Source organism: Arachis ipaensis, chromosome B5, assembly GCF_059453495.1.
Source record: "Arachis ipaensis isolate K30076 ecotype BB chromosome B5, ASM5945349v1, whole genome shotgun sequence".
NCBI classification, from domain to species: domain Eukaryota; kingdom Viridiplantae; phylum Streptophyta; class Magnoliopsida; order Fabales; family Fabaceae; genus Arachis; species Arachis ipaensis.
The window spans coordinates 152,596,768-152,610,348 of record NC_142440.1 but is presented as its reverse complement, the minus strand read 5'-3'; the positions used below and the strand labels follow the sequence as shown (position 1 = coordinate 152,610,348).

Sequence of the window (13,581 nt, the reverse complement as noted above, 5' to 3'; positions counted from 1 at the left end):
ATATTTAGTGATTTTTTCAGCAGATACATGATATGATATGATATTTGACTAAATATATTAAGAGAATACATACATATGTCGTATATGTTGTAGATTTGTATTGTCTTGCAATGTATGATGAATATCTATAAGATTTGGAACTTATGAAAAGTTTTGAGAATATTATTTGCTGGCAGTAGAAAAATAATTTTATAATTTATATGTAGATATTATAATAATAATGATGTGAATGCTTTTTGTAATCATCAGTTTTTTTCCTTTATAATACATCATCAATACCTATATAACTTATATCGTCTTAAGACATAATTTTAAAATACGCCAAAAGTATTTTAAAGAATCAAATTTGGTATGTTATGAAGGTTTCTACTTTCTATACACACAAGATAGACTATGGTCGTCATTGGTTAATTATTGTGTACTTTTTGTATCATATAAATTATATATATCTCTCTATCTAGAAATATGATTTGATAGGCACGGAATGAATGATCGATAAGACACTAATATAACATAATCTTGATCAAATAGAATTAATAATGAGCATGTACTTAAATTTTTCATTCTTTTCTATTAGTTGTTTTTTTTTTTGTTAAATACTAACGTATTAGGTTAAATACTAATCTAACAAAATGTTATATCAATACCGAATAAAATGAATTAAGGTTAAAAATAAGAGCGGTAATACTATCCGAATTTGCGAGTCTACCTCGCTTCTATCCATTTGGGGTGAGAAATTATATGTCTCGGTGTGAGAGTGCGGGACGGATTCTTAACAAAACAGAGTCTTGAACAGAGCAGAAAAGTGCGGGATCGAATTTATGTAATACCCGCCCCTACTCATTGCAGTATATATATATATATATATATATATATATATATATATATATATATATATAATTTTAATATAAAATAATTAGTAAAATATTTAATAATATTAAATTATATTTAAGTTTTTAGTTTAATTTATGTTATATATGTGATAATAGTTATATAAATTTTAAATTTTAATTTTATTTGTTAGATTTTAATAATTATAAGAGTAGGGTGGGTGGATACCTATAAAAATAAATTAGAGTTTAATTTTTTATTATCTAAAAGTAGAAGTGAGGCGGATTCTATACAGATTATTATAGAACGGAAAAAAATATAGAAAAATAAAAAAAAATATAGAAACGTAATAGTTACTTGAGTCTAATAAATTATTTTCTAGAGAAAAAGACAAATAGATCCCTGACCTTTTGTCTCGTGGACATTTTTGTCCCTGACTATTGAAAAATACTTTTAAGTCCCTGACCTTCACAAAACTTGGACGAATTAATCCCTCCGTCCAAATGCCTCCGTCAGGGACTGATCCGTCCAAGTTTTGTGAAGGTCAGAGACTTAAAAATATTTTTCAATGGTCATGGACAAAAATATCTGCGGGGCAAAAGATTAGGTACCTATTTGTCCTTTTCTCTATTTTCTATATATATAGTTACATCAAATTTCTTCAACTAGTTGAAAGTTGAAGGGAATGGTATAATAGTTGAAAGTATTGATAAGAAGGAAATTAAATAAAAATAAGAGAGCATGAAGATGAATAATGCAAGAATCTTAATCTTGTCTGCAATATTGGCAACATAGGCTTTTTTTTCTATTATAAAGTTAAAAAAAAAAACCTTTATTTTCTAAAAGAAAATAGATAGAAATTATTTACTCACATTATTTTTTTTATATTGCTCTCATTTCGTTTATTGTATAAACAAATTATATTATTTTTTGTAGTTTGCTTAAATATTGGATGAACTGCAACTTCTAAAATGTGAAATGTGATACAGTTCGCCGAAACATGCATTAGCAAACATAAACAATAATGTCTAATTATTTTATTTTAGTAAATAAAGAAATTTTATTTATAAATTGGCAACATAAACGACAAGGGCATGAATAATACAGGTACTAGGCATCACAGGCTGTTGACCAATGAGAGAATAAAACACAAAGGAGAAAAAAAAAAAAAAACATTGCTAATTTGTTTTCCACTGAGTATTAAAATGAATTGTTGGGGGGCCATAGCTGATGAGGTTTCTGCCATTCTTGCCGGTGCTGCTGCACGTGAGGTTAGGACTACTTGCCATAAATTTCATAACTCTTAAAACAAATGTTTGGAAGCTATCTTACAAAGATACAACTTGGATTTTCTTTTCTTTTTTCTTTTCTTACTAATAGACTTCATTCATTACTCAAAATTCAATTTTTGGTTTTCAAAATGTATTTATTATTCCATGTAATGCAAGAGTAATTCTTTTCATGAATTAACAAGAGAGTCATTTTTTTTTTATCAATATTAGTCAATTTTTAAACTTTAAATTTTAAATCATGAATCTTAACTTTTAAAAGTTTAAGATTTAATATTAAGGATAAAAAAATTTAATTTTATAATAAAAATTTGATTAATATTAACTAATTAAATTTAATTTCATTTACTTATTCTTTTTTCCTTAATCAATTTAAAACGATAATGTAACTTTGATAGACTAACCAATCTTTGACTTATCTAATTTTTATGGCATGAATAAGTTAAAACCTAGGTGGTTTCCCCCACGAACCTAGTCTACTTTAGGTTGAACTCTTTTTTTGGGGGGGGGGGGGGTGTCATAGTATTTGTTATATCATATATTGGTACACCTTTGTTATTTCTGGGGTGTGTGTAGTTTAAGTATTACTTTGTTACAAAGATTCCATTCCCATGGGAATCAAAGATATCCAAAGGGAATGTGAGAATTGAAATGATGGTATTTTGATTCCCTGAAATCAAATTTGCTTAGGAATAACTTTTCAAACTTTGAACCAAACATGAGAATATGATGTTCCCATCTTAAAATTCCTAAGAATTATTTATAATTCCTCCAACCACACACCTGGATTAATTGGAAATAATACTCTAAAATAGTCTTTCACCATTAACCTCTTCATAAACCTTTCATAATAATTTATTTATTTTCATCAAGAATTGAATTATAAGAAAGGCTTCTTATAATGTTCGATTATAGACTCCAACTCTTACAAGGAAACAACAAATGTTGGATCACATACTTTGTTTGCAAATAAGGTTGCTCTCTCATGTACTACTAAATTAATTACCTAACACACTAGTCTTATGGGGGAAAAAAAATATATAAGTTTGCTAATAATAATAATAATAATAATAATAATGTAGTTACCAATATACAAGTTAAACCCTTGGAGAAAACTATGAGGTCTGTGATGTACTTTGTCCCCTTTTCTTAATCATACTTTCTTAAAATGAACGGAGCTTTTTAATTTGCTTTCGTGAAAGGAAATTAAAAGAGAAACAAGGAGATAAAAGAACTAGTACTACAAATCTCCTGGTATCAAATGGAACCAGACAAGATATACTCGTCAAGATTTTTGTAATGATACATCCCATTTTAAAATTAATACTCATCAAGAATATCTAGTACTTTTTTCCCAATGAGATGAAATGGTAACATTTTTTTTCTTATATGGAAAAGAAAAAAAAGGAGAGATTAGGCAAACAAGCATAAGTTCCTAGTTTTTTGGACAAAACAATTCCTCTTCAAACCAGCTTTCTAGATTTGAAGCTTCAACACTCATAAAATAGCACGAAAATGTGCTAATTGTTTGCAACTCATGGTTGTCTTGGTGGTAGCGGAGTGATTTTCAATCTTCTTCCCATATTCTCATGTCCATGCTAGGTAGTAATGTTTATTAGATTTAAGTAAATGTATTCTTCATATTTTAGTAACAGAAAAAGTTTAGGTATATCAAAAGCACCTCATTCTACCACCATCATAGTACTCCTTCAATTCTGAGAATACATCTGCTTTACACATCACTCAACAAAATGACTCTTACATCAATGGGGAAACAAAATGAAAGAAGAATCCATTCTTCTTTTGTAGTTGGTTTTTCACCTTTCTTGATTTCAGTAGGAAAAAAAAAAAATTCTCTTGCAAGAAGCACCCAAGACATACTTCATATCTTTCATGAATGAAAAGTCAGTAATCAAATCAAAATAAAAAGACAAGTAAAAACCATTGTAGCAACTAGCAAGAAATGACAAACAAAATTAATACATCCTCTTTGTAATTTGCAGCTCTTGCATCAATCACAACTAAGTTCAACAGGGAACCAAGGAGAATTTTAATCTAAAACTGAAAAGTAAACAGTTCGCAGAAATAAAAGTGTGCGGGACAAATTTTCTTTCCTCCCGAAGAAATAACCCTAAAGAAACACAATACAAACTCTGGCTTTAATTTGGTGCTAGACATCAGTCCTAAGATTAAAATATGCTTTACAAGCTTCTACCTTCCATAAGGATGATATCGACCAGCACCATATCCACCTCTACTCCCATAAAAGGAGCCTCCGCTAGCCCCTCCATATCCGCCACCTAGTCCAGCACCATAGCCAGTTTGATAGGCACCACCAGCAGAAGAACCACCTCCAGCAGCAGCACCGCCATATGCCCCATAATTCTCACTAGCTCCACCATACCCACCAAGATCATAGCCTCGGCTAAAGCCTCCTCCACCATAACGACCAGCATATCCCAAGGAAGGATCTCCTCTGTAAGGCCCCATTGCACCGGCATATCCTCCATACCCGCTGAATTCGCTTCCATAGCCACCATAAGCACCACTCCTACCACCGTACATGCCACCTGACCGATAACCACCAACACCAAAGCTGCCACCAAATCCATCATAAGCATCTCCGTATCCACCACCATATGAAGACCTTGAGTCATTATAGCGCTTGGATGACGTAGGTGGTGGGTTTGGCTTCTTTGGTTCAGCCTTCTTGATTTCCACCTAAAATAGAAGACAACAAACTTCCTTAATTGATAAGAAGTTTCGCATAATAGGAAAAACAAAATAATACAAGTACCTCAAGTTTTTGGATTAGTCAAACAATTAGATTACTATGTATAATATGGGGGAAAAAAACATGATTAACAAAGCAGCAACCCACAATAGTTGTCCAAACAGTGAAATCAAGAAACTTGATGACTCGGGATAAAGAATCACTAGAGGCATAAAAAACACTCATGCAGATGAGCTCATGCATTTAAACATGAGGAATAATACAAATGAGGCAAATTTCTGACTCATCAGAAAAGAAATTACGGCAAGAACTTCCTCCCCACACCCTACTCCTTCCACAAAGTTTCTGCACACTATCCAATGACCAATGCTAGCCTAGCCACCATGAAAATTCCACTCTATTCAAGCAGTATGCAGACGGAAGAAGCTACATCCAAATCCAATTATATACAAAAGTAAACAATCATAGCAAATGAATATTTGCCTAAAGTGCATCATGATTAACGATCCAAAAATATTTGGACATGAACAACAGAGCTATAATAAACAACAACCAAAATCCTTGAACTTTTAGAACTGTTGATTCTGCCAAACACAAATTTTAAGAAGCACTACAGGTTAGCCACAAAACCAAGACATCAGAAATTTACTCCAACATGAACTTCAAGATTTAGAGAGTCAACCATAGAAGTAATAGCCCTTTGAATTCCATATATGACATGTGTGCTATGTACAATAAGACAATGCAGAAATAAATTTAGAATTGAAAGATTCTTCACCTGAGCTCCAGCAAACTCAATCCTGTTCCCCATGGACAACAGATCATCAACAGCTTCCTCAGAGTCGAAGGTGATAAACCCGAATCCTCGAGAACGATTGGTGGAGTGGTCCCTCATTATTTGGTGATCCTTGACTTCCCCATAGCGTGTAAAGAAGTCTCTAAACTCATCTGCACATGCAGAACATACGAGTTCAAAAACAACACCAAAAAAAGTATGAAGCCATCTGTGCACAAACTTCATGATTGACAAGTCTCTTTTCTTTTAAAATCCAATAAATTCTTTTTGTGGTTGAGAAGCAGCAAATTGAGTTACTTAGAAAAATCTTTGAATCACAAAATTCAAGTAATGATGAATACATTCAATCACTTATATATTACCATGAACTGATGATACACAAGGCACATCTTGCATATGTAAATGATGTGCACACAAGTGATTCATAAGATTTTCTCCAATGCAACACATATTTGAACATATCAAATAAAATAAATTACGGAGCTCTGTCTCTGAATACAATATCAGAGCAAAACCACCAAACTCACGACAAATCCTAAATAGTACTCTCAAACATGAAAAACAAAATCGAACTATAGAAATCAAAACTTAGATAACTTCTTATTATATATGATTATACGTCCATAGTGTCCTAAAATTTTGGAGTACACCCTCTCATGTCAAGGTTTTGTGCCGGGTGACCCTTGTTGACACCTCCTATTCAAGCAGCAATAATTTGGTCACTAACGAGGCAGCCTACCTTCAGTCACAGTTGAAGGAATTCCACCTACAAAAATTTTCTTTGTCCTAAAATCCTTAGAGCCAACAGCTCCCCTTGGTATCGTGCGCTTAATCTCAACCTATATATGATCCCAAAACCATAAAAGAGGCCATCAAATCATACATCCACTAATCACTAGAATAAGTCCTAAAGCTAATAGATCATAAAGTGCAAACCTTAGTTCCTTACCTGTTTGCCATTGATAACATGATTGTCCTCAATGACTTTATCAACCACAGAGGGATCGGCGTAAGTTATAAACCCGAATCCACGAGGCTGGCCGGTTTTGCGGTCCTTCATGATCACAGAATCCGTAATCTCACCATATTTACCAAAGTGCTTCACAAATTGGGCTGCAAATCCATACACAAACACAACTCATATTGTAAAAAAAGAAGTTAAATGAGCAGCAAAAAGAGCACTAACCTGTAGAAGTGCACACTATAGAGAAGGGTTTGGAACCCTAAGAACTTATGATTCAGAAATTATAGACAAAAGCACTAACCTACGGTCGTATCTCTTGCTAAACCACCTATAAATATCTTTCTGCAAATTATGGGGCCGAGTTAAATTAGAACCAAATCTAAGAATACCAACATCTAACAACATAAACAACATATAACGAAGGGAAAGCAAAAACTCTTTTCACCGAATTCTCAAAAAACCTAATCTTTCCGAGGGAAAAGGTGAACTGAATTTAATTCATCAAGGTTGAATTTTCTTGCGTACGAAGAATACAAAAAGGGAATAATTGAAAATCTAGAGAGAGAGAGAGAGAGGAGAGAAGTAAGTTACCCAGGGCTAGCACCATCTCCAGAAAGAGGTTGAGAATTGTGGTGATGCTCGTGTTCTTCGTCTTCTTCATCTTCTCTTCTGTGGTGTTGGAGTTCGTGTTCGTCTTCTCTGTGGGAGAAGGGTTCTCCGCCACCGACGAATTGTTCGTTGCCGGCAGAGTCCATCGTGAGAGAGAGATTTAGGCAGCAGAGAACGGTGCAGAGAGAAGAGAGAAGAGGAGAGAGAGGAGAGTAAAACGTAACCCTAGATATCAGATTAGGTTTATATAGCAGACTCACTCACTCTGATTCCTTTTTATCTTTATCTACCATCCAATAATATATTTTTTCATAAATCAATAAAAATAAGAAAATATCTTTTTTTTTAGTTATCTTTTTTTAAAAGATTTTATGAAAAAATAAAAATAATTTTATATTTTGGTATTTCATGTAAAATAATTTTTTTATCTATTAATTATATTTGGATATAATAATATAAAAATATTTTTTTGTTTATTTATTATATGAAAAATATTTTTTTTAAGAAAAAAAGATGTAAATTACAGTTTCTCAAAAAAGATGTTTTTTTATTTTTTTAGTACTTTTACTTTTATTATTAGAAATTTTTCAAACACGCTAAAAAATAAAAAAATTATTAAAAAAGATCTTTTTTTATCAAAATAATGACGTCCAAATAAACACTAATAATTAAAGTATTATTTTTAAATTACTCAAATTTAATTTAAATTTTTACCCATTATATAACATAATACTAAGAGAAGTTTTTGTAAATTTCTCTTCTAAAATAACAATTATGACTAGTATAAAATATTTAATTTATAAACTAATATCACATTATTATAATAGAATATTATATATATACTTAAAATTAATTTAAACTGATAAAGTTATAGACTTATTTATGTACTTGAATAAGTATCCAAAATTTAAATTAATATAAAAAATTTAGTTCAAATATCTTAATTATTCTAGTATAAAATATTTAACATCACTTAAATAAGTATTAAAAATTTAAATTTTATATTGTATATATAATAATTTAAGAATTTTAGTCCATAACAAATTACACTTTAGCTTATTAAATTGAAAAATATTCCGAAAAAATATAATATATACACATTTAATAAATAAAATAATAAATTAATCGCCAATGAATAATAGCTCAAATGGCATAATCTTCTATACTCAATTAAGAAGTTGCGAGTTCGAGTCTCCTATCTTTAGTAAAAAAAAAATAGTAAATTAATTCTCACGTAAACATTAATTAATTAACTTTAATGTACCCCATTTGTCTAAGCATTTATATCATCATATTATTTTACATGAAGCATTATAATTTTACTTATTTAAAATTTCCTCGCATATTCTTATTTTCAAACGAAAAATGCTACCTTATTATCTGGTAAATTAAAATTAACAACAATAATAATAACAATAATAATAAAGTGTTATGTTAGACTATTTGGAGGAAAGTGTTTTCTATTTTTTAGGAGAATTTTTTTTATTAGGAGGTTTTTTCTAATAGCAGCTTAAAATAAAAATATCGTTTTTTAAAAAAGTTGTATCTAAACACCCTCAAAATGTTATAAAAAGTTTTTTTTTTTTTGCCTCTAAGAAACTAATCCAAGCAGCATAGTTATCAAATTCATATCAGACTAACCTATTCGACTAAAAAATCGGACTGGATCGATCGGTTCGACCGAAAAATCAATAAACCGAATTTTTAATCGATTCAGACTAATAATCAAATCGTACAAACAAACAAACCGGTTAAATTCAAAAAATTTGGTGAAAATTGGACTGAATTGCAGACCAAACCAGACCGATCAACCAACAAGATGACGTTAGCACGTACATTTTAAAAAATTTGGCGCAGCGTCACCAGTTTGGGTTCGACCTAGCACTCCTGGAAAATAAAGGAATTTGTAACCACGAGGCTAACATACTTTTTGATATTATAGATGTCTTTTTATAAATATATTATAACTTATTAAACATATCTTAATTAATAATTTTATCTTATTAACTCTTTTACTCATGTCAAATTTAAAATCTCCTTATACTTTTGTCTTTTTATTCTAATGAGTAATTTTATATTTAATTTAATTGATTTTTTATTTTATATTTACTCACTTAAATTAATTATTTTTTAATTTTACATCGTTATTAAAAATATTAAATGTTGTTAAATATTCTTTAAATTAAAAAGATAAACAAAAATATTTTTATTAATCATACCATATTTTTGTTATTGATAATTATATAATATTTATTAATATTAACTCTTTTTCAACATATATTTGATTAATATAATTAATTAATAAATTATTAAAATAACTTAATTTTGTATAAAAAAAATTATTATAAAAAAATTAAATTCTATATAATTATTTAATTATAACCGAATCAACCGGTTCAACCTATGACCCAACAATTAAACCAATAACCCAATAATCCAATAATCTGATCAAATTGATTACCGGTTCGATTCTAATAACTATGCCAAGCACACGCTTACTAAAGTGCTTTGTTTAAACTTTTTTGGTTTGAATCTACATGATAATTACTATACTCAAAATTTAAGTCCCATAAGAATATAGATGTTTTCTAACAAAAAATTGAACTAAGACAAATAATTATTGGTTAGAAATTGAAATTTTTTTCCTGAACCAACAATTGCAAAACACATTAGTGAATTTTTCATAATTACAACTAATATTTGTGTACCTTTATTTATATAATAAAAATGATTTATAGTTTTCATATATTATCAAGTAAACTAGACTATTCATGTGAGGTTAAGAATATTTGGGGATTATAGTTTACATAAAATTCAGAAAACATAAAATTCTAAAAATAAAAACAGAAAATAAAAACGCAAACCAAACGCATCCTAAATTTAAAAAAAAAAAAAAAAACTATTTAGCAAAATAGTAGCAAATGAATTCTTCTAACTAGAGCTAATTTGAATAACAATCATGCATGTACACAAAAAAAAAAGTCACTAAAATAAGCCCGAAACAAAATCCCAAGATGTTTCAATATACACAAATGTTATGAATGAAGAACAGAACCATGTCTATCTGCACAATCTTTTCATGTAGTAAACTAACACAATTCTAAAACATGAAGTAATCAAATGAACTAAAAAACTAAAAAAAGTTACTAGTAACCACAAATGTCATGAATGAAGAACAAAATCATCTATATCTATTCCTTTGACACCTTTGGATTATCATGGCCAGCATTCAAGGCACCACCTCCACTACTACTAGCCCCTTGAGAGACATTGGCTTCAGCAAAAGTAGAAAAATTCTGTCTCATTGCACCACCACCTTGCCCTCCTTCTTCTATAGGAACATGATAGTATTGTCCATAACCAATGGAATTAGGAAATGCTACAGAGGGTACCATAGTACCATAGCTTCCATAAGGTTGCCACAACTGATTTTGAACCACCCTGCCACTCGACGTGCTTCCCCCGGCCGGGTTAGAAACAGCCATTCGACCAGGATCGGCTCTAGCAGCAATCAATGGAACACTTACCCTACATGGAACCGTTGGTCCCCTTTTTTGGAGATGCTTGCTTATTTCCAACTACAATGCAAGATAAACAAAACTTGCTCAGTTCCAAGAACTTTCTCTTTTGAACAAAATAATAAAAATAGAATCTGAAAAGTGTCAGTTTTAATACAAGATTCCTCACTTTAAATCCATGAAAATTAATCCAATTCCCAAAACGTGCTATAAGATCATCAACTTGCTGAGGAGACTCAAAGTAAATGGATCCATGGCCTTTTTCCCTTTCTATGCTGCATAAACTGACTTGTCCATAATCACTAAAGAAATTTGCCAAAAAACCTGAGACAGAAAAATTAAGATTTCAAATATTTTCTATAATTTACTTCCACATAACTAAAGATAAACAATGACATCAATACAATACCTAAAGGAGTAGGACAAAGAAGTCGTTTTGCTTATAAACTAGTCTACTAATCATGCCATTACTTGTAGTACAAGTAATTAAAAACTAGACTAACTAACAAAGAAAGAAGCATGAACATATTAGGTACCCAAAACAATACTGAGTTAAAAGAATTTGAATTTTGATTAGAATAGTAACTGAAGAAGAAACAAACCTGGAGGCACAGTTCCAGGAATTCCATAAACATAAAGTATGTTTGCCGGAAACGTATCATCAACATTCCTTTTCCCCAGGCATCTTTCAACCCCAACCTATAACCAACCACAAGAAAAGACTTATAACAAATAATTCATGTAGCATAGGAAGAACAAGTCCTAATAAAGCCAAGAGCAATTTGCATTGTTTTACCTGACAACCATTAATAACATGATTCTCCACAATGACTCTATCAACCACAGAGACATCTTTAAAAGTTACAAACCCAATTCTGAGATTCCGCCTCGGGTTGCGGTCCTCCCTGACGGTACATTTCTCAACATTGCCATATTTAGAAAAGTACTTCCTAACTTCATCTGCAAAACTCAAATGGTAAGCAAGAAATCAATGCATACAATCCAAAATAGTCACCAAATTCAGAAAAAGAATATCAATAGAAGACAAAGCACTAACCATATCTTGTGGTTGGTGATAAACCGCGTACATATATCTTGCTGCAAATTGTAGGGTTCAGTTAAATTAGAAAAGAACCCAGGAACATTGACATTCATATCTAACTATACATTTCAAACAGAGTGAAGAAGAAGAAGAAGGGAAATTACCCTGGAACAAAGTTGGGATTTTGGTCCATTGCTCTCAAATCTAAAGAAACGTAATTTCTTGCTCTTTCTTTTCTTTTTCTTTTTCTTGGGGTTGAAGAAAACGTGAGCTCTCAAATTTTTGGAGATAGAAGAAAATGTAAGCTTAGGAAGAAAACAAGAGTAACTACTAACTAACGGTTCATATAAATTTTGGCGCCATGCTTCTTTCTTCTTTGTTTTTCCTTTTTTTTTTTTTTTAATGTTTTAGTTCCTCCTTAAATGCTTATAATTTTACACAATCTTTATCAAAGTTTCTATAGTTTAAAAAATAAAAAAATTAATAAACTTTAAAAGCTTCTAATTGAATAATTTGTAGTTTGGAAATTTTGTGACCAAATTCTTGTATTATTTGTGTTTTTTGGTATATTCTCAACAAATTTTGTATTAGACATATTAGTCTCTAAAAAAATAAATTGACAAATTTGTTCTCAATTTTGAAATATTAAGTATATTAGCCCCTAGCAAAATAGAAACAAAACTTGGATTTTTCAAAGCATAAGTTTTATACTTAATTTCATAAATTAAATGATAATTTAATTGATATAGTATTTTAGTTATTTTTCAAATTACATATTGTATAAATATAATTGGTCATTATATATTGTATAACTATCTGTTACTTCTAATTTTGAAAAAAAAATCAAGTTTTAACTCCTATACTATCTTGGAGGACTATACTTTATATTAATTTTTTTAACATCAAAAGTCCTGGTAATAATTTTTTAGATGCTAATGAATCAGATGATGATTTTTAATAAATTTTTAGAAATTGTTTAATGTTCCGTTTTACATTCATAAGTTTATAAAAATATAGATTTTCTAGAATTTGAACTAAAACACAAAAGTTGGATTTCTATTCTTATTTGTTTTTATTTTTTTGATATTTTATTTGAATCCAAATGGGGTATTTTCTTATTGATATTTATATTTTAAAATTAATACAATTAACTTAAAAGTAATAAATGTCAATAATCTATATCAATACTAAATCGAATCAACTATATTTGATTTACTATTGATATACTTGTAAACATAGAGAGTTGATTAAAAACCTTAAAGAATAAGGATTTGATTAGTATGTTAGTATGCTCAAGGATAATTTGTTATGGCAGCATATCATCCACTCCCATACTATGCATATATTAAAAATCAGCTAAAATCAGCTATCAACTCAGTCACTCATATATAATACATGTTAAAATATAAAATACATATTAAAAATAAGTTAAACAATACTTGTATTTATATAAATACGTAATACCTAATTTAGTAGTTGTTTTTTTTCCGTGTATATAATATTTTTTAATCCCTCTTAAGCGTCACTCACACCGGCAACAGTCCTATCACCCAAAACGCATGTCTTATTTCAGCCTTAATTATTTCATGCTTCATTGGTTCAGCGCATTTTACTTCTACCTACACAGCACGATAAAGGAAACTTGCTCAATTGATAAGAATTTCATGCATTAATAAAACAGAATACAATAGGTTAAAGGAAAAATGTTGAGTATTTTAGTAATTTTCGATGCCTCTCTCACATTAGCTAAAACAACAATCTTTCGGTTCTTTTTTTATAGGTATCTACAATTTTAAGA

At 29.9% G+C, this 13,581-nt stretch overlaps 2 protein-coding genes across 3 annotated transcripts; both read right to left on the bottom strand.

The window, feature by feature from the left end:
- Positions 1 to 4,084: 4,084 nt before the first annotated feature.
- On the bottom strand, positions 4,085 to 7,499 carry LOC107644542 (RNA-binding (RRM/RBD/RNP motifs) family protein). Of its 2 annotated transcripts, XM_016348423.3 has the most exons (6): positions 7,206 to 7,499; positions 6,916 to 6,956; positions 6,600 to 6,763; positions 6,390 to 6,489; positions 5,633 to 5,802; positions 4,085 to 4,841 (listed from the first exon to the last, which is right to left on the bottom strand). In XM_016348423.3, exons 1-6 carry the CDS (start codon positions 7,367 to 7,369, stop codon positions 4,332 to 4,334), a joined length of 1,149 nt encoding a protein of 382 aa, XP_016203909.1. In that variant the 5' UTR covers positions 7,370 to 7,499; the 3' UTR covers positions 4,085 to 4,331. The 2 variants fall into 2 exon arrangements, with proteins under 2 accessions (XP_016203909.1, XP_016203910.1); XM_016348424.3 differs by lacking the exon at positions 6,916 to 6,956 and having other exon boundaries at positions 7,206 to 7,481.
- Positions 7,500 to 10,353: 2,854 nt separating this feature from the next.
- LOC107641362 (uncharacterized) lies at positions 10,354 to 11,976 on the bottom strand. The gene is made up of 6 exons (XM_021103043.2): positions 11,948 to 11,976; positions 11,799 to 11,839; positions 11,538 to 11,701; positions 11,344 to 11,440; positions 10,911 to 11,065; positions 10,354 to 10,801 (listed from the first exon to the last, which is right to left on the bottom strand). Exons 1-6 carry the CDS (start codon positions 11,974 to 11,976, stop codon positions 10,415 to 10,417), a joined length of 873 nt encoding a protein of 290 aa, XP_020958702.1. The 3' UTR covers positions 10,354 to 10,414.
- Between the last annotated feature and the right edge of the window lie 1,605 nt (positions 11,977 to 13,581).

Bases quoted from the DNA above. Each gene is read 5' to 3' on its own strand.
- LOC107644542 (XM_016348423.3), bottom strand. From the start codon at position 7,369: ATGGACTCTGCCGGCAACGAACAATTCGTCGGTGGCGGAGAACCCTTC. The intron at 6,957-7,205 runs GTAACTTACTTC...CATAATTTGCAG, and splicing joins GGAGATGGTGCTAGCCCTGG to AAAGATATTTATAGGTGGTT. The intron at 5,803-6,389 runs GTAGGCTGCCTC...CTGCATGTGCAG, and splicing joins TCCTTCAACTGTGACTGAAG to ATGAGTTTAGAGACTTCTTT.
- LOC107641362 (XM_021103043.2), bottom strand. From the start codon at position 11,976: ATGGACCAAAATCCCAACTTTGTTCCAGG. The intron at 11,702-11,798 runs GTTAGTGCTTTG...TGAGTTTTGCAG, and splicing joins ATCACCAACCACAAGATATG to ATGAAGTTAGGAAGTACTTT. The intron at 11,066-11,343 runs GTTTGTTTCTTC...TTTCTGTCTCAG, and splicing joins TCCTGGAACTGTGCCTCCAG to GTTTTTTGGCAAATTTCTTT.